At 25.3% G+C, this 26,550-nt stretch overlaps 1 protein-coding gene across 4 annotated transcripts in view; it reads right to left on the bottom strand.

The window, feature by feature from the left end:
* Nucleotides 1-10,184: 10,184 nt before the first annotated feature.
* LOC117182044 (multidrug resistance-associated protein 5-like) overlaps nucleotides 10,185-26,550 on the bottom strand; it is an 87,813-nt gene continuing 71,447 nt past the window's right edge. For all 4 annotated transcript variants that reach the window (XM_033375067.1, XM_033375068.1, XM_033375065.1 and 1 more), the window contains 2 exons: nucleotides 20,278-20,470; nucleotides 10,185-10,866 (listed from right to left, as the gene is read on the bottom strand). In XM_033375067.1, the coding sequence (XP_033230958.1) occupies nucleotides 10,603-10,866; nucleotides 20,278-20,470 (457 nt within the window). In that variant the 3' untranslated portion in view covers nucleotides 10,185-10,602. The remainder of the gene's footprint in view (nucleotides 10,867-20,277; nucleotides 20,471-26,550) is intronic.

The following is a 26,550-nucleotide window of genomic DNA, read 5'->3' on the forward strand; positions in this document are numbered from 1 at the left end:
TTCATAAGACAAATTTAATTTCTTACAAACTAGTTTTTTTTAAGTTTATGGTGAGTAGAAGATTCACAGTGGAATTCATTTTCTTAATTATTTTCTTCAAATGTCACTTTTATGATGAAAGTTCTGATTTTTCCGATATTATCGGTCGAATTCGATCGGAAGTTAGACATGAGGCAATATGATTGGTAACAAAAGAATGCACGAGAAGTTAATTGTGTTTAGAATATATTTGGGAAACGATAGAAAGCGATCAAAATATTTGAAATTTCTGTATCAGAATTCAGCACTACTTCCCACCGTGCTGTATATTGGGTTGGTATGATGGTTCCAGTATACCAACAAAATCCAACATATTCTAATCAAATTCTTACCTTGTCATCATCAATTAGCATCAGCTAATTAAAAAACAATGGTAGTAATTTTGAGCTTAGCATAGATCGAAAGCCCATAATTAATACTAAATTCCTGCGCAAAGCAAACTTTTTTATAACTGGCAGTTTCCGTTTTTTCAAGGCGGGAGTTGTAGCTTCATACAGAGAACAGGGTGGATACGCTGGGGCTTACATACATGGCGAGTTGAATGCTACCCGAATTGCACATCAGTAGGGGAGAAGCCATTATACAGGGGTATTTTCATATTTCGCCCCTTTAAAGTTGCATTCGGATCGGCCATTCGGCCAAGTCCGTGCATCTTCGGATCAAGTTTATGATAGTTTCCGTGGTTGCCTACCCTTTTTATGCAGTAAAAATAAGCGTTAAACACCATTCACTCTTCGCCCACTGGAAGCACAGAATATTATTACTATTTTATAGTATTTGTCACTTAGCAGCTGTTCTATAATGTTATTGGCACAGAAAAAAAATGACGTTTACTTCTCAGTTCACATATCTCACTTCATTATTAATTAAATACTTTTATTATTTGTAATTACTATATAACATAACCTATATTGTTTTGATACTTTTATCCGTTTGAAGCTTCGAACGCAACCATGGAAACTATCATAAACTTGATCCGAAGATGCACGGACTTGACCGAATGGCTGATCCGAATGAAACTTTAAAGGCGCGAAATATGAAAATACCCCTGTATAATGGCTTCTCCTCTGCTGTTGTGGAATTCGGGTAGCATTCAACTCGCCATGTATGTAAGCCCCAGCGTGTCCACCCTGTATGAAGCTAGCACTACTATCCATTTCTGAAAAAACTAACGGGCACAACTTTTTATTGCAGTCGGAATTACCACTGAATTCTTGCATAGTACTTAATTCCGTATGACAATTTCGTCATTTCAACTTCAAGGACCTGAATTTATTTAATATTCTATGATATATAAATTAAAAGAAGGTTATATAAATAGAAAAGTCTAATCAAAGAACGCAATCGTATAATATTTTCAACTTTATTAAATTGATAAGAAAACGATATTGAGATACATGTAAACAGGTTACATTACCTCTTACACCAACATAACGTAAAATATATTATTATTATAACGTCAGAATTCTCGATAATAATAGGTATTTGAGGAGATTTTTGAAGAAAAAGAATAAAGAAGAATTAAAGATACACCTTATGCAACAAATCCCATATTTTCACTGAATCCACCGTCGGTTGCTGATCAGTCTCTTTAGAAATCACCCCGGGTGGAAGGTTTCACATAGTCGTCGTTTCGGTCTTTCTTTAGGATGTAGATTGTGGTCTATTGAAGGATTTCCAGAAGCATACTTTTAAGAAGTATAATGATCTTGTTGAGAATTGTATTGCTGAATATTATTCTGGTATATTACAATATTATCCAGTATTGGAAACTGGTTACGATCTTGTTGTTTTTGGTGGATCATGCGCTGGTAGAAGGGCAGCATTAGAAGTTGTTGGTCCATGATTGGGTTTTTCGTGCTGAGCAATGTATTGATGATAATAACTATTAACCTCGTTTTGCTTGTTATAGCGTTGATAAGTATCATATGTGCTCTCAACATTCTTAGATATTGCCTTATTAGCAGAAATACTCATTAAGGGAAACTCTTCTTTAGTCGGTGAAATATATGCAGAACTTGGACCTACTGGACGCCTTATTGGTAGTTTTTCACGATTCTTATTTCCCGTAGCTGAAATTGAATCTTTAAACAGAAACCCCAAAACAGGCGCTTGAATAAAATGTTTTTAAATAATATTATTAACTATATTATACTAATCTATAGATCCTAGTACGTACCAGCAGAAATAAAGAAAGCGATGAATAAAGTGAGTAGCTTTGCAGCAACCATTTCGATTTTGAAAATAAATTATTATGCCTGAAGTCCGTGAAGGTTGATTAGGAACTAGCACACTATGAAAAAAACAAATTTCGACGCATAAATGTATCTAGAGTTGTATTCTTTTTTAATGACAAGAAGTTTACAGAAATGAGGAACGTGATAAACTTAATAAAAAAAGCTACTGTGTAGCATTTATAGCTTTACTGAATTAATAGGAGGGTAATATGCTGATGCATGTAAACAGATTGCGTTACCTGTTATACCAACAAAATATATTTATACTTAGACAACTTATTTCTTTAAAATTGAAAAACTATAATTATCTACACACTTAATCTATATATTAACTTGCTATATTTGCTTTAAAAATAAGGTCAGAAATCCAGTGAATCCAGGTAGTAAAAATATATTTATTCAATTAGTTATTCTTTCTACACGCATGATCTTACAATTTAATGCTAGAAATATTTTATTTATTTATATTCTTTATCCAAAAGCGCAACTTTATAAATACAGTCGAATCTGCATTTAATGACAATTTTGGGACTTAGCGTCACTGAATATCGGAACTATTTTGTCTCTTTTCTGTTTTTTTCTTTTTCTTTCTTCTCTCTCTATTTGTTAAGCTTATGAGAGCACCGCATGTCCTCCCGTAGCTCCTCTCATCGATCCCCACCGCGCGGCGTCAATTCACGGAAACCTGAAATGGAGAATCCAGGGTTGATTATATTTGAATAATGACAACCTTCAAATCTTAAAAATGATTAAAACTCTTTGTAAATACCTTCAAATATTATCTAATCTTTTAAGCTCTACTAAACACCTCAATTCTTCTGAATAAATGTTTTGATATGTATAGAACAATTTTTGGAATTTTTTAATAATATTTTCCACTCCATTCAAATACAATGATCAGCTTAAAATAAATTTAAAAAATAGCAACAATTCAAAATAATACAAACGTTCAGAAATTGCTATAAATTTATTAATTAGGAATTAACATTCAGAATATACAATTAATTTACGAAATTATAAAGTCATAAATTTTTTGAACAAATAAAAATACTTAAACAATTAGCATCAAATTTCGAAAAACTAAGTAGTAGGATAAAGTAAAAGAACTGGTTTGAAAAAATGTCTAGCATGGTATTGTGTTAAGTGTTTATTATTTTTACTAATGTGGGATGAATGAAAAACAAAAAATGAAACGATCGCTTAAAAGCAAGGGTTTCGTAGCATATTAAGACTTCTATTTAAGTCTCACATGAATCTCAATACAAAATATTTTATATATAATCAATCTTTTCCTAGTTTTATTTTCTCTAGTTTTAGTTTTACTTTTCTTTAAATATTTTTCTTTATTTATTTTTTCAATCTTGTATCTTCTCTTATTTTTATTTTCTATTTTTATTTATTTTAAAAATTCTGCAAAATAGTTTAATCTTATGGAAAATTCTGTTACAGTATGCAGTCCGTATTTATTTTCTAAAGTTTATTTTATTCTATTTTTGTATTTCTTGAAAACATTAATTTCTTTCATATCTTTTCAGGTGAATGATCTTGAAAATATTTATTTAAAAAAAGCTGAAAAGGGGTTAATCTTACGGAAAGTTCCTTCGAAGTAGTCAGTTCATGTTTACTTTTCCAATTTAATTTTATCATACTTTTTTGTATTCCTTGGCATAGATTTTGTATTGTAGATTCTTTAACTTCTAAACTTCTTAAATGATTCAATTTAAAAAAATTTATTTAGTTTAGTTTTTAAATACGAATTTAAAATTCGTATTGCACTTCTCTTCACTTTCCCTTCAATCAACTCCCTTCAATTTCAAATTCATCCAAATTAACGTTTGTTAAGTATTTTTAAAAGTTATCTTAATTGTAAAATTGATTATATTGTAAAAAATATTTTTAAAAAAAACTGAAAGAGTACGCTTTCAATTCAGACGGTGCAGATTTTTCAGTGGCTAATATTTTTTAAAAAATTCTTTTTTGTGCACTGAATAAACTCTTTAATTTTAAAAACTTACAGTTCATAGGTATAAAATTTTGAATAGTTAGATTTGAAAATTCGTGAATTTTAGAAATATATAATTGAAAATTTTTACATTTTCAATATTTATATTGTAAAGCTATGTGATTGTGAATTGTTTTGGAATAGATCAATTTTGAAGATTTACAATATTGAATGTACTTCCAGTTTTCAGATTTGCAATTAAGGATCTGTTAGTTGGAAAGTTTATGGTTTAAAATTATGTATTTTTCAACGTTTCTTTTTTATTATTAAGTTAAATTAAGAAGATCTACCATGGACAATGTTTAAATTTTGCAATTCGAAATCTTCTAAATATTTAGGAAATTTCAAATGTAAATCATAAAGAAAACGAAATTTTTAATGGTAAAACTTCAAAATTGCAAAAATTTGATTTGTAAATTTTCAGAAATAAAGATTCTTTAATTTTAAAGACCTACAGTTCAATGTTCTACAATTTTAAAGAGTTAGAATTGCAAATTCTTGAATTTTTAAAAATATGGAATCGAAAATTATTCAAATTTCAACATTTATATTTAAAAGGTACGTACTTTTTAAAAAGAAGTGTAAGTGAGGAGAAGTGAGGGGAGGGGAATGAGGTGAAGTGAGTTATGTGGTTAGGGAATGAGGGTTGGGGAGGGGAAATGAGAAAAAGTTAGAGTAAGTATGGGCAAATGCAGGGAAGTGTGGCGAATTATAGGGGTAGTAAAGCATGGGGGAATTAGGGGCAGTAGGGGGAGTGATGAGAAAGAGTACTTAGGGAAGGAAAAATGATGAGAAGTGTCGGGAAGGTAAATTAGGCCGAGAGAAGCGAAGCAAGGGGAATTGAGAAAAAGTGAGGGGAATGAGGAGCGAAGGGGAAATTGGGGAAATAGGAAAGAGAAAATGACAAAAATAGCGGGATTAAGGAGAGTCAGGGGAATCTATGAGGGGAAGTTAGGAAGGGGAAGGGAAATTAGAAGGAGGGGTGCGGGGAAGTAATGGAAGATTATGGGAGAAAATTAGGGAAAGTGGGAGGTTGTTTGGGCGAATTAGGGATGAGTAGAAGAAGTGAGAACACGGGAGGGGAAGTGAGGGATGGGGGAATTGAGGGGAGGAGAAGTCAGGGAAAGTGCCCTAATCTCCCTTCCCCTTACTTTCACCTGACTGTATTTTTTTAAATAAATATTTTTTAAATTAATCTGAGAAGATATGAAATAAAAAGAAAACTTCTTTAAAAAGGGAATAAAAGAAGAAATCTGCAAAAATATGTTTTTAATATTTAAAATTCGTATGTGGAAAACAAAACCAAATAATTTTTATAAAATTGTATCATTTAAGAAGTTTAAAAAATCTAAAAAGAATATATTAAAATAAAATTAGAAAAGTAAATGACTGATTACAGCATTAATCGGAGTCAAACACCGTTCCAGCAACTTTTAATGGGGAAGGAAGGCATCCTGTGAATGGTTATGGAAATAATATTTTGGTGTCGAGTTTTCAATTCTAAATCTTCCAAATATTTAGGAAATTTAAAATCTTAATTATTAAAATTACGGAATTTTTAATTGTAAGACTTAAAACTGGCATAATATTTCAGTCTAAAATTTAAGAAATAAATAATCTTCAATTTGAATGATTTAATAATTGAAGGTTATCTTGATCAAAAGAAGGTTATATATCAATGAAAAACGTGATAAATATAACCAGGTTTAATTGCATGACGCAATTATACGTTTAACATTTTTGACTTTATTGAATCAATAAGATAATATTCCAATGCATGCAAACACACATTTTTATATTATGTTTATATTTATACACACTGCATTTATATTTCCTTACTTTTATTCACGACAAAAATAACTTTAGAATTCTTAATTATCGATATTTCAGAGGATTTTTGAAAAAGGCTGAAAAAAGAGAAATTGCTCAAAAAAGGAAATGGCTAGCGAAATAAGTTTTAAATGGACCAACCACATTGTCAGCAATTAAACTTTTTTTTATATGTTTTTTTATATTTTTTATATTGTTTTGTAACATAGGCAGTAAAAATAGTTTCATATTTGTAGAACACAAGAAAAATCACAGAGTAAAATCCGTTTATGGTACGGCGGATCCACCGAGACTCGAACTCTCGTCCTGCCAGTGCTGATGTTTAGAGTCGAGCATGCTACCCACTGAACCACTGCGCCAGTTGTTCTAAGTCTTTAGATAATCTGAGCCAGTTCTTCTGGCCTCGCATTCATAAATCTAACGCTCTTCGGGTTTAGGCTTTCCATTGAGGTCTAGATTTAGCTTTTTGTTTGGTGATTGAGGGAGAAGATCAGGGCGTATTATTGGACTATTGAAAAAATCATGATTGTAAATATTATTGAGAACTTCTGGAATGCGATTATTACGATTTCGAGCACGGAACTGAAGACCATTAAAACTACTGATCCGATTTAACGTAGTTTTACGTTTTTTAACTGCTACATCAGAAACTTGAGGAGGAACAGTAGGAAGTGGCATATGAGTAGAATTTACTTGGAACTAATTCGAATTTGGTTGGTGATGTGGAGACGAGCTTCCAGTAGAGCTTCCAGAATAGGTTGGACCTTTGGACCCTGGATTTACAATCTTCGACGACCCCACTCGTCCATAGCCGAACTTGAATCTGTAGATGATAAATAGAAAACGGGGACTTGTGCTTTTTGAGACTGGTATTAATCACAATAGTAAAGTACATACTAATACGTACCAACATCAATCAGGAAAACCACGACTAAGATGACGAGCTTAGTAACAATCATTTTCTTTTTGGAGAAAACTGATTCGCCCTGAAGTTGGTGACCGACGATGAGAATTTTTTTTAGATTCTGCTGATTCAAATTTTAAACATGAAATAACGACCGATCAGCTTACTATGAGCTTGATTTATATATCTTGACAGCATGAATAATGCCAGGTTGACGTTTCATAAACTTGCATTGAAAATTTCGTAACTCACGGATATTAAAAAATCAGACAATACCATTTCGTGTGGTAATGAATAAATCATATTACGATCTTAAAAATACTGCTCAAAGCGGAAGGTTTTTCTATAACGAAAGGAAAAATGGATACTTTCAATACTTTTCAAGCTTATTTTTCTGTCTTAAGGGAAATCTTGTTTGTAGAAAATCAGACATAGCTAAAAATTCCTGCACAGGAACTTTGGAAGATAGTGCACATGTTTTTGAATCTTTTAAATAATTTTTAAAAAATATTGAAAAGATAACAGTAAATGCGTGTGTTCACATCTCTACGTTTTTATTTATTAACATTAAAAATTAAACAATTGAAACCCCCATTATTAAAAAAAAATTGTAATAAAAAATATTGAACAATAATTATTCGTTTTTATTTAAAAGCGTTTGAAAATTTGAAAAATATATTAAACTGTTTTAAGTTTGAAATGTTACAAAATGAAATGAACTTAAATTAGGTAAAATTTAAAAAAAAATAAAAATATTACGAATGGAATTTAAGCGAATCGTACTTTCATTATTTTGAAATAAAAGCGTTTAAAATTTCATAATTGAAAATTGAACAATTTTAAATTAGAAGCTCTCAAGAATGAAAAATTTGTGATTAAACTTTTGAAAATAGAACAATTTCAATAATTTGATAACTAAATTAAAGGTTTCAATGTCAAAGCTTTTGAAATTCTAGAATTTTAAATTTCTATTGGGTAAAAATTGTATGATTCAACATAAAAATTAATTAGACCAGTTTTTCTAAGATCAAAAAAAAAAATTCATCGTAATTGTTATCGTGCAAAATGAAAACATTTTCATTTATGAAGGTTTTTTTATTTTTAAATTTGTCGTTCAACAAGATAATTCAGAATTCTAAAAATAACTTATTCTATTTTGTTCTTTTTAATTTTATAATCGCTTAAGAAATAATTTTTTTAATTTTCAACTAAAAACAAGATAAATCTGAGGTCTTTTATTGGAAGTTAGTAATATTCAACATTTTATAATTTTTCAAATAAAAAATAAATTTGCAATACCTATTGCAAATCTTTAAACTAATAATTGTCCAGCTGATAATTCTTTAACTATCAATTATTTCGATTTCTGTTTCGAAGAATTTAAAAAACAAGACAATTTTGTACTTTAAAATTAAAACTAAAATATATAGATAATTTAAATTTAAAACAATCGGCCCGCTTCGCGGGCACATTTTCATCGGGCGATGGCGCGCGGCAAGCTTCGCTCGCACGTTTGAGTGCGCCTAGGGCGCGGGACTATTGTTTCTCACGCTTCGCGCTTGATAATGTATTTACTTCGCGCTACGCGCTCGATCTTTGGGCATAGACTTTTAAAACTAAAGGTGAATGCAGCGACAACAGTAATTTGGTGATTGTGAATTCTCTTTGGTTAAAGCTCCTTCGGCTTTAACGAACACATTCTCATCACCTTTAAAAACAATGCGCATTTAAAAAAAAATGTTGTTATCAAACGTTTTATTGCAACTTTTGTCGTTTTTCCATAAACTGAATTTACTCATTTCCAATGTATTTTTTTATGATTTAAACTTTACACATACAGCCATACCGTTTTCTAACTTCTAAATTATGTATATATATATATATTTTTTTTTTGAAAATGCAATTATATATTTGAGAAACTTTGAAATACTGTTAAATTGTTGCATGAAAAAATCTAACTTTCGAATTTTCCATTATTTTTTAAAAGACAAAATTAAAAACAATTAAAAGATAAAATTTTGTGATAAGAATGCGCCCACGCAGCGGGCACATTTTTTTACTGTTAATGACGTTTTTCATGATTAAAGCCAACACTACGCATCCTATCAAAAAGTGGTTGATAAAAAATTTGTAGATATTTTTCAAATGCAAAATTTTATTGGACTTTCAACAAAATAGTTGAATTTTCAATTCAAAATAGAACAATTTTAATCCAAATTGGACAGTTAAATTGCGACTTTAAGGAATTAATTTTCAACCAAACTGATGGATTTTCTACTAAAATTATGAATTTTTTACTGGAATAGATGAATTTTAAATCAAAAAAATGAATTTTCAACAGATAAAGATTAATTTTCTTCTAAAAAGGCGAATTTTGCAGAAAGTACATAAATTTACAGACTAGTTCAATTTCTGAGTAAAAAATATCAATTTTCAACCAAACCATTGAATTTTAATTCAGTAAAAAATGGATTTTCAGAAAAATTTGGTCAAAGTTTCTACTGGAATAGTTGTACTTTTAATTTTAAAAAATTATTATCAATGTGAGATGATTTTTGAATTGAAATTATGAATCTAAAAAACAGAAATAATTGTTAACAAAAGAGTTTAACTTTTAATCAAATATTTGAATTTTTAATTAAAGAAAGATGAATTCGCAACGAAAAATTTAACAAAATTTTCTATTATAATTCAGCAGTATTTCTTCTTTGAAATACTGCTTCTACTCTAAAAACTTTCAGTACTTTCAATATTTAAAATTTGGAAGATTCTTTTAAATTTCTTTCTTCTAAATTTGTATTATAATTCTAAAAAATTCTAATTTTAAAATTCTAAAATTCTTTGTTTTAAGTCAGAATAAATTAAGAGTAAGCGAATAAAACGTGATGAATCTATTTTTGGAATTGATTATTAAAAAATTACGTTTCTAAGCTGACCAAAATTATTAAAATAATGAAAACTTGAATTTTACTGCCATCAGAAGTAAATTCCCAGTTTTTAAATTAAATTCCCGGTTTCCCGGCCAAGTCGCCACACAACTTTAAAAACAAATAAAGTTAAAAAGTAAGTAGTTATTCGACATTTTTATTTTTTATTAACAATTATTTTTACCTTCAAATGTAAAAACTACATGTACACGTAACGCATGCTGTTGATGATGCAAGTAAATTAAACATTTAATTTTTATTAACACTAACTTTTATATAAGTCCTTTCGTTACAAAATACATTTAACTCTTGTATAAATATAAAAATGATCACTTTTAAAAGCGAATTGTTGGTGATCTTTATAAAGCCAGTATCTAAGTTAGACAAACAGGAATTATAAATTCTGTACTTCTTGTTCTAAAGTTACGAAAGTCACAAGATTATAAACTGAGTTTACATTTTAAAATTATGTACAGAAAGTGTATAAAAAAGGGTTAAATAATACAGAAATTAAAAAAAAAAACATGCTCAAATTGGCGAAAGTGATTTTTTCTTATATTAATAACAAGTCCATTTTTAATCATGACTTTTTAAGACACTAAGACTCGTTCTAAAAATAATTGCAAATCACGATTTGGTACTTAAAAAAAAAAAGTTCTCGTTTTAAAAATCCCTCACCGATTTTTCCATACTCTTCATCATTTTCGCAAATTTTGAGTATGGATTGGAAAGAAGATCTGAGGGTTTTCCCAATTCAGCGACTTGTCCGTTTTCAATAAAAATAACACGATCGCAGGTTACAACCGTTTGTAGGCGATGGGCTATTATGATGACTGTGCAATTTGCAAATTCCTCTCGAATTGTTTGATCGAGAATTAAACTCGTTTCAGGATCCACGGAGACTGTTGCCTCATCCAGTATTAGAATCTGCAATTCAAATTATTATTATTTTATTACAAATTTCTAGGAACTTTAAAACAAACAAAAATACGCCCGCTACGCGGGCACATAATCATGGCGCGCGCAGCTCGCAAGTTTGAGCGCGACTGTTGGTTCTCGCGCTTCGTACTCGAATTTGTATCTGTCAACAGTTTTAATTAGGATATCGAAAAAAATGTCCCATCGACAGTTGCTCGACTAATGCATTTGTTTTTTAAATTTGTTTTTAAAAAAATATATAATTTATCAACCAATTATGAATTTCGTTGAAATCATCATGAACTTCCCAATTAAAAAGACTAAAATAGAAAAAAAAACGATTTTTTCCGTCCACAGATGCCCGAATAATGCATTTGTTTGTTAGATTTGTTTTTAAAAATCATAAAATCTGTCAACATATCACGAATGGGGCCGAATTTATTATAAAGATCCCAATTAAAAGCCTGATATCGAAAAAAAAAAAATTATCCCGTCGACAGATGCCACAATAATGCATTTGTTTATAAAATTTTGTTTTTAAACAATCATAAAATTGATAAAAAATTATGAATTTTGTTGAAATTGTCATCAAGTTCCCAACTACAAAGACTGCCATTGAAAAAACCAACTTTTTCTGTCGAAAAACGCCCAAATAATACATTTTTGATTAAATTTGTTTAAAAAATCATAAGATTAATCAACAAATTATGAATTTTGCTAGAATTATCATAAATTTCCGCAAAGAAAAAAATTGACATAGAAAAAAACGAATATTACTGTCAAAAAATGCCTGATTACTTCATTTGTACAATAAAGTTATTTATGATATAAAAAATTATAATCAGAAGAGAAATTTTTTTACATAATATTGTTTCGATTCCAATTTCTTGCAACATAACTTGAAAAAACGTGTATTTATGGAAAATCGTAGACACAATTTTTTCAACAAATAATTTGTTGATAACAAATTTTTTTTGTATATTGTCTAATATTGGAATATCTTTAAGTAATGCTATTTTATGCAACTTGAGCGATTTCAACCATTATCCTGTTATTGACGAGCACCGGAAACGTCAAAAAGAAAAAAGGCCATTTTTTCGTCATATTTGTTTATTTATAAAAAAAATTGAAAACCTAATTCAAAAATCAGGCTGGAAAACTCTTAGAAATCTTATTAGCTTTTTTCCATTTTTTTTTGTCGAAATCGGTGAAGATTTGTGGGCTGTACGTTATTCTGAACCAAACAAGTCATTTTTCTTCCCAATGTGCGGCACTCCTTTAGGTACGAAACCAAAAACTTTTTTTTTTTTTTAGCATAATCTTGCAGGGCATTCAAAAGGTTTATAGAAAAAAGTCATTAGGATAAATTGTTCGTCTGTTTGAATTCTATGAATATCCGTGAAGACAATTTTTGAATTAAAAAAAAAGTGGTCTCAAAAATTTTCAAAATACGCTCACTTTTTGAATTTTCACCCAAAATGGTTGGCTAACGAAATTTTTACACAAATCTAATACCTTCTCTTGATGAGAATGTAATAAGGGTCTATCGATCAAATTTCAAAGAAACCCTCTGAAATCATTGGTAATAGCACTGAGAAGTTTCTTTGTGGCATAAAGAACAATTTTTTTGTTTAATTTTTAAAAAATTTCTCACCATTGGAAAAGTCCATTTAAAAATTTTAATTTTTGATGTAAGGACATTTTTTTCTTCAATTTTGTTGGGAGTACAATTTATGGTATAAACTTTCCTTAGACGGGAAAAATAATAAAAACATATTTTCGTCGCAATATAATATTTCAAGAACTGATGAAATATGCACGTTTGTTAATTTCACAAAGTAGTATAAGGAGAAGGAGGAGGCGAAACCGAGAACAATTTTAAAATTCTTTAATATTTCCTTGAATAATTTTTCATTTCAAATCTTTAATATTAAATACCAGTATTTTAATCTTGTTATATTATTAATATAGCAAATTTTATAAACGGATTAGAACAGTATTTCATATACAAATTTAGAATTTTGAAATTTATTTCGAACAAAAAATGTCTTTTCTATTATAAAAGATGGCTTTTTTAAAAATACTGAAATTTTCAACAAAATAATTGAATTTTTAACATAATAGTTGAATATTCAACCTAAAAAGACAAATTGCCAACGAAGAAGTGTCATAGTTACAAAAATAATCTAAATTATTGAACCTTCAAGCCAAAAGATAAATTTTCTTTACAAAAATTGAATTTTCAAACAAAAAATATGACTTTTCAGCAAAAAATTAATTTTCCACGAAACTGATGCATTTTTACCCAACAAAAATGAAATTATAAATTAAATAATTTTATATTGATTAAATTTAATTATTTCACCACATAAATTGTTAACAATCTAGTTAAACTTTTACCAAACTAGTTGAATTTTCAATTAAAAAAGATTAATTTTCAACAAAATAATTAAACTTCCAACCAAAGAGATGAATTTTCAACTTAAAATATAAAGTATAAAAAATAAAGTTTTAAATCAAAAAGATAAATTTTCAAAAAAAAGTTGAATTTTCTATTGAAAAAGATTTTAGTCGAGTATTCACTATTAAAACGTGAATTTTTAAACAAGAAATAATTCTCTACGAAAACATTTAATTTTCAATCCAAAAAGTTGAATATTTAGCCCAAAAAGGATGACTTTTTAACAAAATAGTTGAATTCTTTACCAAATAGTTGCATTTCTTTCCAAAAAAATATTAAATTTTGTACTAAAACATATGAATTTGTAATAAGAATGTCAAATTTGTTATTACTATAACTTGCATCCAGAAAATATTTTAGTTACTTTTTTAACACGAAAATATAAATTTTCAACAAAAAGTAAATTTTCGACGAAATAGTGAAATATTCAAGAAAATAGTGGAATTTTTAACCAAAAAATATGACTTTTTAACAAAAAAATGTATCTTCCAACCAAACAGTTGCATTTGTATCCAAAAAAGATGACATTTTTCTTTAAACAGATGTTTGACTTTTCAACCAAACAGTTGCATTTTTATCCAAGTAAGTTACAATTTCTGCAAAAGCATGTGAATTTTAAAATAAAAAAGACAAGCTTTCAAAAACAGAGTTGAATTTTCAACCGAAAAGTTGCATTTTTATTCAAGAAAGATTAAATTTCTCCAAGAACAGATAAATTAAACATAACAAAACTTTTAAAAATAGTTAAATTTTAATCCAAAGATTTCAGTTCATTTTTTAACACCAAAATAAGAATTGTAAACAATTTATAAACAAAATTGATGCCTTTTAAAGAAAATTATGAAATTTTCAAGCAAATAATAAAATTTATAATATTATAAAATATTAACTTTTTTAACTTGTTCTATTTTCGAAATTTTAATATTAAACTATTTAGATTCGATATTCATTATTCCAAAATAAGATTGTTCAATTTTCAACGCTTTGAATTAGAATTAAATGATACAATTTCAACTGCTTTCTAATAAAATTTTTCATAAAAAAAATAGAATCTGAAATTTTTCAATTTGGAACGCTTTTTATTAGAAATAATACAGTTTTCATTCCTTTGAATTATAATAAATCAAATTTTATCAATTGTATTTTTAAAATATTTCTTTTTTAAGGTTTCGAACTTGTCCAAGTTTTAAAATTTCCTTATAATCTGCAATCATTGAAATTCGTGATTCTTATATTTAAAATAATATTGTCTCATTTTGTAAGCTTTAAATTAGAAATTATACCATTTCCAAAAGTTTCTAATAAGATTGTCTAATTTTGTTAATTTATTTTAAATTTGTACAATTTCTAACGTTTTTAATTATAAATAATACCATTTGTAAAAGTTGTATTTCAACGCTTTTCCGCAATAGGCGCTACGAACGATGCCAACTAACTAAATACGAATTTTATTTTTATTTTATTTTAATATTTTTTTATGCTATTTTTAATAAATGAAAAAGCACATACATATTTTTACAATTAAAAAAATATTTACTTTTATTTTTACGGATACGGTGTATTTGACCGACCTTGTGTAAAAACTAAAAATGGCTCATATGTAAGGATCCATAAAAAATAGAAGAATATTTGTTTGAAAATTAAAAATATGTAGTATTTTCTGAGTTTATTAAAAAGAGCATTAAACAAATTAAAACATTTTCTTTTGTGACCTTGGGTACAAATAAACCAAACAGCATTTTTCGTTATTCTTTGAAATATATTTCGACAAAATTCTTTTTTTACTTTTTCCATTGAAGGAAGTTGTGGCGCCAAAAGTCAGATATCTGAGGGAAAAAAACAGTTTTTCTATGATTTTAAAAATCAAAATATTATAACTGTTGGCATTTCAAATAAAAAAGATTTCTTATTATCTTACCGTCGCTTCTTATCAATTTTTGAAAAATAATTGCATTTCAATGAATGATTGCTTATTTTTTCCGGGAAAACATTCTCTACAACTCTACTGTTTCCAATTTTTTAATACTTAAATAATCTTAATATTTAATTATTAGTTTGAAAAAAAATTTATTAATAAAATTATTCTAACGATTTAGAGACATAGAAAAAACTATAGAAGACAGAATTTTTTTTTCAAAATTGGAAAAAGTAGAGCTTTAGAGAATGTTTTCCCGGAAAAAATACACTGTCATTAATTGAAATGCAATTATTTTTTTTAATTGGTAAGAAGCGATGATCAGTAAAATTATAATCACAAAAAGCATGGTTAAAATTAATGTTTTTTATTTGTAATGACATCACTTATAATATTTTGATTCTTAAAATCATAAAAAAAACTCTTTTGTCAGATATATGACTTTCGGCACGATAACTGCCTTAAGTTTATTTACTTTAATAAATTTTACAACAGCGAAAAGTAGAAAAAATTGTGTTGTTGAAAAGTCTGCATTCACGCATTTTCTTAAAAATAATTCTTTTTGGGAGAAGATTAATCTTCTTGGTTACAAAATCACCATTTTAGTTGAAAATTTAACTACTTTGTTGAAAATTCGTTTTATTTTGTTTGAAAATCTATCTTTGTTAGTTAAAAATACAACTATTTGGTTGAAAATGTATCCTTTTTAGTAAAAAATTCAACTATTTCATTCAAAATTCCATCTTTTTAGTAGAAAATTAATCTTCATTGTTAGAAATCATCCTGAAAATGTAACTGTTCTATTGAATGATGAACACTTTTGTTAAAAAAGCATTGTTTTTAAGATTAATTACTTTAGTTTAAAATTCGTACGTTTGGTTAGAAAACTAACTATCATGTAGAAAACTGTTGTTTTTTTAACAAAATATTTTTTTTTTAACTGAAAATTTAACTACTCGATTTTTAGTTAAAAATGTATATCTTTATTTAAAAATTGATCTTTTCTAATAGAATATTCAAATATTTGGTGGGAAATAAAATATTTGGTTGAAAATTTGTTTCTTTTTTGTTCAGAATTTCTTTAAACTGAAAATTGAACTACTCCATTTTTAATTGAGATTTAATACTTATAATTTATAATTGATCTTTTCTAATTAAATATTCAACTTTTTGGTTGAAAATTACTATATTTTTTTGACAATTCATTTTATTGGTTCAAAAATCATCTTTGTTACTTAAAAATTCAACTATTTGGTTGATTTTTTTAGTTAAAAATGCATATATTTTGTTGAAAATTTGTTTTATTATTTAAAAATTCTAGTGTTAAGTTGCAAATCTATCTTCTTGGTTTAAACATCATCTTGTTGATTGAAAATTCAACTGTTTGATTGAATGTTGAAATCTTCTTAAAAAATCATTTTTTTCTGATTAATTATCTTAGTTAAAAAATATGTAATATTAATGTGTAATATATTAATGTCCAATATGTAATATTCAAAATAATAAAAAAAATATGTTAAAAATTGACATTTTTTAATTGAAATTGATTATTTTAAAGTTGAATATTTAACTATTTGATTGAAAATGTATGCATTTGGTTGAAAACTCTTCTTTTTTGGTAAAAAATTAAACTTCATGATCTTCGAATTCTTCCTTTTGGGTTAAAAATTTAACTATTAGGTTAAAAATTTATTTTTTTTATTGAAAATTCAACTAATTGGTTTGAAGTAAAAGCACTTTGTTAAAATTCGATTTAAAATTCGTCTTTTTAAGGTTCACCTCTTTGTTTGCAAATTTTTACTATTTTATTAAAAATGCGTTTTTTATGTTCTTAGTTATGTTACCTGATTTTTGGTAGATATTTTGCACTGAAAATTCATTTTTCGTGGTTGAATATTTTATTATTTGGTAGAAAACTTAATTATTTTGTTGAAAAATACACAAATTCGTTAAGAGTCATTCTTTTTTCTTTTCTTAATTTGAAAATTCATCTATTGTTGAAAATGTAACTATTTTTTTGTTGAAAAATCGTCTTTTTGGGCTTAAAATTTAATTATTTTGGTAGAAATTATTCAGTTAAAAAATTATATTTTAGGGTTTAAAATTAAACTGCTCTTTTAGAAAATTCGTAGTTTTTGCTTTAAATTGAACAATTTGGTTAAAAAATCAACTATTTCAGGAAGGCCGTTTTAAACGAAGAACAAAATTCTACTACATTTTCAAGATTTTTCCATATAAAGTAATAAACAATTAACAACAAATTAAAGCATTCAAAATGGAACACTTGAATTCCAAACTTGTAAAATTGAAGTCTCCAAAAATATAAATCCACGTTAACATTTTCAATAGTCTAAATTAAAGAATCTAGCAATGAACCTTAACAAATTTGAAAATTATATTATTTTAAGTAATTTTAAACTAGACACATTAAAAATGGAAAAATAGTTTTTTTTTTTTAATGAGCAGTTCTTAAATTATTTTTATTTCAAATAGTCTAGGCATCTTTTAAAAGTTTAAAAATTTTATTTCAAACTCTTGAGAAATCTAGAAGTGGTTTTAAATTTTTCGAAATTCAAAATAAGTTTTGAATCTTTTTCGAAACTTTTGAATATATTTCAAAATGAATTGCATTTTTTCTATAACTTTTAGAAAATCCTGCAAATTAAAAAAAAATTTAATTTACAAATAATAATAGAACTCTTATTATTTGTAAAAAATATTAGAATAGTTTTAAGAGATATTTAGAAGTTTTAAAAAGATTTGAATTAAATGTAAAACTTAAGATAATTTCAAATACTTACAGCTGAATTTAAAATAAAATGTAGATTATTGCAGATTTCAAACAAAAGATTTAGAATTTTCTTAAGAATCGTGAGACTTCAAAAGAATAAAAAATTTTCTTAAGATTCTTAGGAAAATTGAAAATGATTTTTCACTTTGAAAAATTATTGTAACGGAAAGTTTAAGAAGATCTTAAGAGATTTCAAAAATTATCAAAGAAGAAAATGGAAGATTTTAAGGATATTTTTAAATTTGCAGGATTTTCAAAAATTGTAGGAAAATTTCAATTAATTTAAAAATATATTTAGAAGTTCTGAAAAAATGTTAACACACTTCGTTTAAATTACTTGAAATAATTCCAAGTTTTTAATGCATTTTGAATCCCTTCAAAACTTCTAAATATCTCTTAAAATTACTTAAATTTTTTCTACAAATAATAAGTGTTTAATTGTTATATGTCCGTCAAAATTCAATAATTTTACTTATAAATTAAACACTTTTTAAATGGACTAATTAAAATTGTAACGCTAAAAGTTTAAGAGTTCTTCGAAAATCTAAAGATCCAAAACTTTCTATGCAAAACAACTCAATTTCAAATTTTTTTATTTTAAATACTTTTTTTTCTACATTAAGAAATTTCAAATTAAATGGGATAAAAATTAAATAATTTAGACACACAATATTTTTAATTTATTAAAAACCTTCAATTATGACTATATTATTATTTTTCTTTATTTTTAAGTTGAAAATAGTAAATTGCACGTTTACATTTTTTGATGGCTAAAAAATTAATAAAAATAATATGTTAATAAATTTATTTATTAAATATCATATAAAAAATAATATAAAAGAAGAACTTAAACTTTGAATTAAAAATATATTATTGATAAATCATTAAAATTTGTATTTGAAAATAAAATTATCGGAATAAATTATATATTAATTTCAATTCTTAATAAGACTTTCAGATTGAAACAGTTACAATCTGGAAATTCTCACATTTTGAATGGATCTAGAATTGTTTGGACAAATTAATTATTGTTTAGATTTCTATACATAGAGCAAAGATCCATTTTAAAAATAATTTTTTATTTATATTTAAAGTTGATAAAATAAAACTGTTTTTTATCAAAAAGTTTCAAGTTCAAATGAATTTAATTTTTAATTGTTTAAATCTACAAAACTGCACTTCAATTATTTAAAAAACTGTTCAAATCGAACTTGGGCAGATTTTTCTTCAGAAAATTCGTAAAATTCCAGGTTTCCCGGTCCGGCAGCCAGCCTGTTTTTTATTAAAAAATCTTCTAAGTTTTCATTTTTAAGCCTTCAAAACTGCATTTTAACATTCTTTAAATTAAAATATGTGCTTTTAAAAATTAAAAATCTAAAATGGAAAATTTTTAAAGCAAAAGATTTTCGAATTAAGCATTCTGAAGTGAATGATATAATAATTTTAAAAATCACAATTTTCAATCACAAATTCCCGGCCATTTCCTGGTTTTCCAGGTTTCCTGGTTCAGCGGCCACCCTGTATTTTCTAGAAAAGCCGTATTTTGTTGGATTAATTAAACTGTCTTTAATTTAAAATAAAAATATTTTTAATTTATAATATCACTATTATATTTTTTATTAAAAGATTATCTTTCATGATTGAAAATTTAATTATTTATTAAAAATTTAATTATTTTGTTGAAAAATCAGTAATTTTTCTTTTTTTGTTGGAAATTCAGCTATACTTGGTTGAAATTTGTATATTGTTGAATTTTTTTTAAATTTTGGTTGAAGATTTGTAATTTTAGTTGGAAATTCGTCTTTTTTGGTAGATAATTGATATTCTTGGTTGACAATTCATCTTTTTGGTTGAGAATTCAACTTGAAACATTTAAAATTGAATTTAATATAGCATTCAATTTAATTTTATTAAAGAGAATCATTTTAGAATTATTTTTAAAGCATTTGGACCTCTTGAAAGATGTTTTTCATTTGAAACTACAGAATTGATTTAACTTTCGGGTTTAGGATATATTTGAAATATTTTATCATCAAAGTGAACCTCATTCACAGCGCCTTATTTTCTAATGTCCTGAATTTCTCTTTACGATTATCTTAGAAAATGAATCAAAGTCATGTAAAAAAGGGGAAAGTTGGTTAAAAATTCTCGATTTGAGGTGTTTTAGGAGATTTTTAAAATTTAAGGTGGAAAAATTTATCCCTGCGATAAAAAATGCTCCAGATATATTAAAAAAATTCTGTTTAAACTTACTTTGCTTCGACAGAGAACAGCTCTTGCCAAGCATAAAAGTTGTCTTTCACCCATGCTTAAATTGCTTCCTCCAGCTTTAACAGGTTCATTCAGTTGGCCGGGCATGGAAACTACTTTGTCTTTTATTCGCGACTTTTCGAGAGCAGTCCATATTTCCAAATCCTTATAATTTCCAAAAGGATCCACATGGGCTCTAAAATAGAAAAAAATGGTGTTTTAAATTCTTGAAAATTTGATTCAGTAATTTTAGAGCATATTCCAGATTTTTAAAACGACAATTTTTAAGGTGAAAGGAAAAAAAATTAAAAAATTTTTCTTAGAACACTTTATCTGATATGAAAATGAATACATCTGATTAAAGCAATACTAACCATTGAAATTTAAAACTTATTCGGTTTCACAACCTAAAAGTGAACCATTTTTTAAATTTTAGAACGTTTAAAATTAATTTTTTTTAAATTTAAATTGCTGACAACGGTACAATATCAAATATATAGCTCTCCAAATAAAACATTATAATCTTTAAAAACGTAAAAATTCAACGTAACAAATTGGAAAATATCGAAAAAGTAGTAGAAATTAATATATTTAAAGTAGATTTACAAATTAATTTTATGGTTGAAGATTCATAATTTTAATTGAATATTAATCTCTTTCGCAGCAAATTCAACTATTTTGTTGAAACGTCGTTTTTTCTTTTTAAAAATTAATTTTTTTAACTAAGAATTTAAATATTCTACTTTTTATAAAAAATGGATTTTTTTAGTTAAAAATGTATGTATTTTGTGGAAAATCCGTTTTTTCTTTTTGTAAAGAAATAATTCTTCTTGGTTAAAAATGAATATTATTTGAGTTAAAAATTCAGCTGGGCATTTGGTTGAAAATTCGCTTTTTTGTTTTTTAATAACTCAACTATTATGTTGAAAATTCGCCTTTTTCGTTTGAAAATTCAACTACTTGGTCGAAAAAAGAACTGCTTTTTTAAACATTATTTTTTTTAATTGAAGGATCGTCAGTTTAGTTAAAATTTTATGATTTTGGTTGCAAATTTCAATAATTTGTTGAAAATTCATTTTTTAAATTGAAAATTTATTTATTTTAGTTGAAAATTCAACTATTTGGTAAAAAAATAATATATTTGGTTAAAAATCTATCTTATTCGGTAGAAAATTAATCCTCTTTATTAAAAATTTACCTGTTTAGTTAAGGATTCAAGTATTTTATTAAAAATTTGTTCTTTTTGGTTAAATTCAACTGCTTTTAATTTAAAATAAAAATATTTTTGAGTTGAATAATCAATTATTACATTTTTTGTTAGAAATTAATATTTTTGTTTGAAGATTCATCATTTTAGTAGAAAAATCATCTTTTTAGTTCAAAATTTGTGTTGAAATAAATAATTAAAAATTAAATATTTTTTAACTTAAAATTTAACTATTTCATTGAAACTGCAACTGTTTGCTTCAAAATTAACTTTTTCGGTAAAAATTGATATTTTTGGCATTGCAAATTAAATTGATTAATTGAAAATTAACTTTTTTGTTAAAAATTTATATTCTTTGGGTTAAAAATTCAACTGTTTCGTGGTAAATTCATTTTTAAAAATGTCACATAAACTTTTTTAATGAAAACTTAATTATATGATTTTTATTTAAACAAATCGTTGATTTTTTACCAAAGTAGTGGAATGCTCAACCAAAAGCAGACTTGTGACAAAATTGTTGAAATTGTAACCAAATAATTGAACAAAAAAACATTAATTTTCTACTAAAAACGATAAATTTCCAATGAAATATTAAAATTATCAACTAAAAAAGATACATTTTTAAACAAAATAGTTGAATTTTCAATCAAGGAGGTGAATATTTTAACCCAAAAGATTAATATAATAGTAAAAAAGTTTCTAGTAAAAAAGATAAATTCTTGTAAATAAATTCTTTGAAATTAATTAAAATATTATAAAATCCCGTAAGATTCTATGAAATTTAACATTTCTTGAAATCCTTAACAATTTATTAAAATACCTTGAGTGCCTTAGAATCTCTTAAAATCATTAAAATACTTGGAAGTACTTTAAAACTTTTCAAAGCTCCTGAAAGTTATTTGGATTTTTTTGACTTAAAAATCTTTATAAATCCCTTCAAATTATTGAAATCTATTAAAAATTCCTTGAAAATCTAAAGTAATGTTTTTAATTTTCAAAAAAAGTAAATAATCTTTAAATATAGTTATTTTCTTTAAAAAAATATTGTATTAAAAAAATTGTTTCAGTGATTTCAGCCATAAAAAAATTATTTTCAAAATTGAAAACAGTAGATTTTTTACACATTTTTCTTCATTGGGAACGATGTATAATTTGAACTATTTTAAAAATAAAAAAAACTTTTAAGTTCTACTATTCTTTTTATATTGTATAGCTTTAAAACATTTTTTTAAAAACCTTTTTTAATTTTTGTTTCTTAATACAGAACATTATTATCAATTCATTAATACTAATAATTCAAATAAATAATTAAAATTTGAAAAATTCAACCTTAAAATACCTCAACCAGAAATTAAGGCTTTAAATTTGAGAATGTGTAATTTAAATATGAAGTTATTCATTTCTGAATAAATTAACTTCTAATTTTTAAAAATCTTTTAGGCACTTGAGAAATAATTTAATTTATAATCTTCTCAATTGAAATGGTAGAATTTTCTACATTTCTAATTTCAGTAATCAAAGTTTCAATATGATTAAAATTAAAACTGAATTTTTAACTAAAATTTTAAACTAAAAAATACAATTATTCAAATAAATAAATCAATTTTTACCGAACTACTTGAATTTTCAATTAAAGAAGACAAATATTCAACCAAATATTCAACTGAAATAGTTAATTTTTCAACAAAGCAAAATTAATGTTTACTAAAAACGATCAATTGTCAACCGAAACTGAAATAATTAAGTTTTAAGTTTAAAAATATCATTTTTTAACCAAAAATTGAATAATTAAATTTATAGTAAAAAATGAATGCTCAACCAAAGAGATGAATTTTTAACTGAAATTATGGAATATTCAACTGGAATAACAGTTATATTTTCAGTTAAACAAAAAAAAAATAATTTCCATTCAAACAAGACACAAATTTTCAATAAAATAGTTCAATTTTCTGCCAAAAAATTCCTTTTCATCCAAAAGCAAAAACAAGTTCTCAATTAAATAGTTACTTTTTAACAAAAACAAAATAAAATGTTAATTAAAATTATGAATCTCCAATAAAAAAAAATAATTTGAACAGGAGTTTAACTTTTAACCACGTAATTATATTTCCAACCCATGAAAGATGATTTTTTAACTAAAATAATCGATATTTAACTGAAATACTTGAATTTTTAACCATAAAGAATTTTTATTTGAAAAAATTAATTTTCAAACAAACTAATAAATTTTCAAAATAAAATTATGAATCTTTAACTGAATTTCATATCTAACAAAAGGACGAATTATTAATCATAAGGATTAATTTTCTACAAATAAGGACGATTTTTTCAGAGAGTACATACATTTTTAAACGAACAGTTTAATTTTTAAATAAAAAATATCTATTTTCAACCAAACAGTTGAATTTTCATCAAAAAAAGATCAATTTTTAACAAAAAATAGAATAGTGTAATTTTCTGTTGCGAATCGAATTCTTAGTAAAAAAAAAAGAACTTTCCGCAAAGTAATAGATAATTCTTCAGAGAAACAAAAATAATTTTTAATACGAGATTTTAACTTTTGACCACGAGTAGACTTTTTTTTAATTTGAAAGAGGAAACTTTCAAATTGTAACGAATTTTGACTCGAAACAGGGATTTTTCAAACTCCTTTCTTCTAAATCCGAATAATAATTCTTTTTAAAAAATGCTCCGCGAATTTAGATAAAGAAGAAATTGCTTTTCTAAATTGCCCAAAATTATTAAAATGATAAACTTAAATTTTAATCAACTGAAAGTACCATATTCATAATGGCCGCTAAACGCAAAAATTTATTTCAATTCATGACGTTCATTCAAAACGTCCTTCAACACAACAAAGCTAAATATGACAAAATAAATGAATTTTGAAACAAATATTTTTATTTTGCACTAAAAAATAGCAATTTTTAATAAAAAATGGAATAGCTAAACTTTAAGTTGAAAAACTTAATTTCCAACATAACTGATGAATTTTCAACTAAAATGTGATCAATCATCAACTGAAATAGTTCAATTTTCAACAACAAATTAATTTTTAATAAAAATGATACATTGTCAACAAAAACTTCAATAATGAAATTTTAAGTTAAAAAAATTAATAATTAATCAGATGGCTTTAAATTGAAAAAATGAAACATTCAATTGGGATTAGTTAAATTTTCAGTTAAAAAAATTACTTTCCACAAAAAAACTAGCTTTCAAAAAAATAATTACATTTTGAAAAAAATTTATGAGTTTCCAACTAAAATTGTAAATCTTTAACTAGAATGGATTAATTTTCAACTAAAATTATGAATCTTTTACTAGAATAATTGAATTTTTGCACAAAAAGATTCATTTTCAACCAAGGAGATTAATTTCTAACCAAAAATATGAAGTCTCAACTGAAAAATATCATTTTCTAACCTAAAATTGAGGAATTACATTTTCAGTTAAAAAATGTTCAACCAGAGATAAACTTTGATATAAAAATTATGGAATATTCAACCGGAATAATAGTTAAATTTTCATTTAAAACAAAAAAAATAATTTTGGACCAAAGAATAAACCATTTGTCAACAAAAAAGTTAAATTTTTCACAAGAAATTCTTTTTCACCAAAAAAAAGGTATCAGTCAAATAACTCTTAATTTAAACCAAAGAAATTAATTTTTAATTAAAGTGATGAATCTTCAACCAAGAAAAAAAAATTATAAAAGAGTTGAACTTTCAAACAAGTAATATTATTTTCAACCTAAAAGATGAATTTCTAACTTAAATAATAAATTTTTAGATTGAATACTTACATTTTTAACCGAAAAGAATACTTTTTAAACAGGAAGATTAAATTGCAAAGAAAAGGATAATTCTCTACAAAAAATCGAGTTTTAACCAAATATGTGGATTTTCAACTAAATAGTTGAATTTTTAATTAAAAAAGATTAATTTTTATGCAAATTGATGAATCTTGAACATAAAAAGAGAAATTTTCAGCCAAAAATGGACATTTAAATTTCCAGTTGAAGGAATTAATTTTCAACGACGCTGATAAATTTTCAACTGAAATGATGAATTTTCAACTGGAATAGTTCAATTTTATACCAAAAAGATCAATTTTCAACAGTAAAGATATACTTTCAATACAAAAGGTGAATTTTTCACAAAGTTCATAAATTTTAAAACAAATAGTTTAATTTTTAAATGAAAAATATCAACTTTCAACCAAATAGATGAATTTCCATCAAAAACAGATCAATTTTCTATTAAAAAACTAATTCTTAACAAGAAAAAACGGATTTTAAGCAAAATAGTTTAATTTTCTACTAGAATAGTTCAATTTTTAGTTTTAAAAACTAAGTTTTAACACTGTAGTTACACTTTCAACTAGAAATGCATTTTCAATTAAAATAATGATTTTTTAACAAACAGAAAAATTTTTAACAAAAGAGTTGAACCCTCAACCAAGTAATTTTTGTTCCAAACTAAAAGATGAATTTTCAACGAAAATGGTAAATATTTAACTGTAATACTTGAATTTTTAACCGAAAGCAGAATTAAAAAAAAAAAGATTAACTTGCAAGAAAAAAATAATTTTCTACAAATAAAATGGATTTCTTAACAAAATATGTGGACTTTTAACTAAATAGTTGAATTTTTAATTTAAAAAAATCAATTTTCATAAAAATTGTTGATTTTTGAACATGAAAAGATAACTTTTCAAACAAAAATGGACATTGGAATTTCCAGTTGAAGGAATTAATTTTCAACAACGCTGATCAATTTTTAACTGAAATTATGAATTTTCAACTGGAATAGTTCAATTTTATACCAAAAAGATCAACTTTCAATAAAAAGGTGAATTTTCTACAAATTTCATAATTTTAAAACAAATAGTTTAATTTCTTAATAAAAAATATCAATTTTCAACCAAAAAGTTACATTTTTAAGCAGATATGAATGTTCGATTAAAATGAATCTTCAACCAAAAAAATTTTCTTCAACAAAAGTAGAAATTTCAACTAATTAATTTTATTTACAACCTAAAAGATGAATTTTTAACTCAGATAATAA

The sequence above is a fragment of the Belonocnema kinseyi genome, chromosome 10 (assembly GCF_010883055.1).
Source record: "Belonocnema kinseyi isolate 2016_QV_RU_SX_M_011 chromosome 10, B_treatae_v1, whole genome shotgun sequence".
Lineage (NCBI taxonomy): Eukaryota > Metazoa > Arthropoda > Insecta > Hymenoptera > Cynipidae > Belonocnema > Belonocnema kinseyi.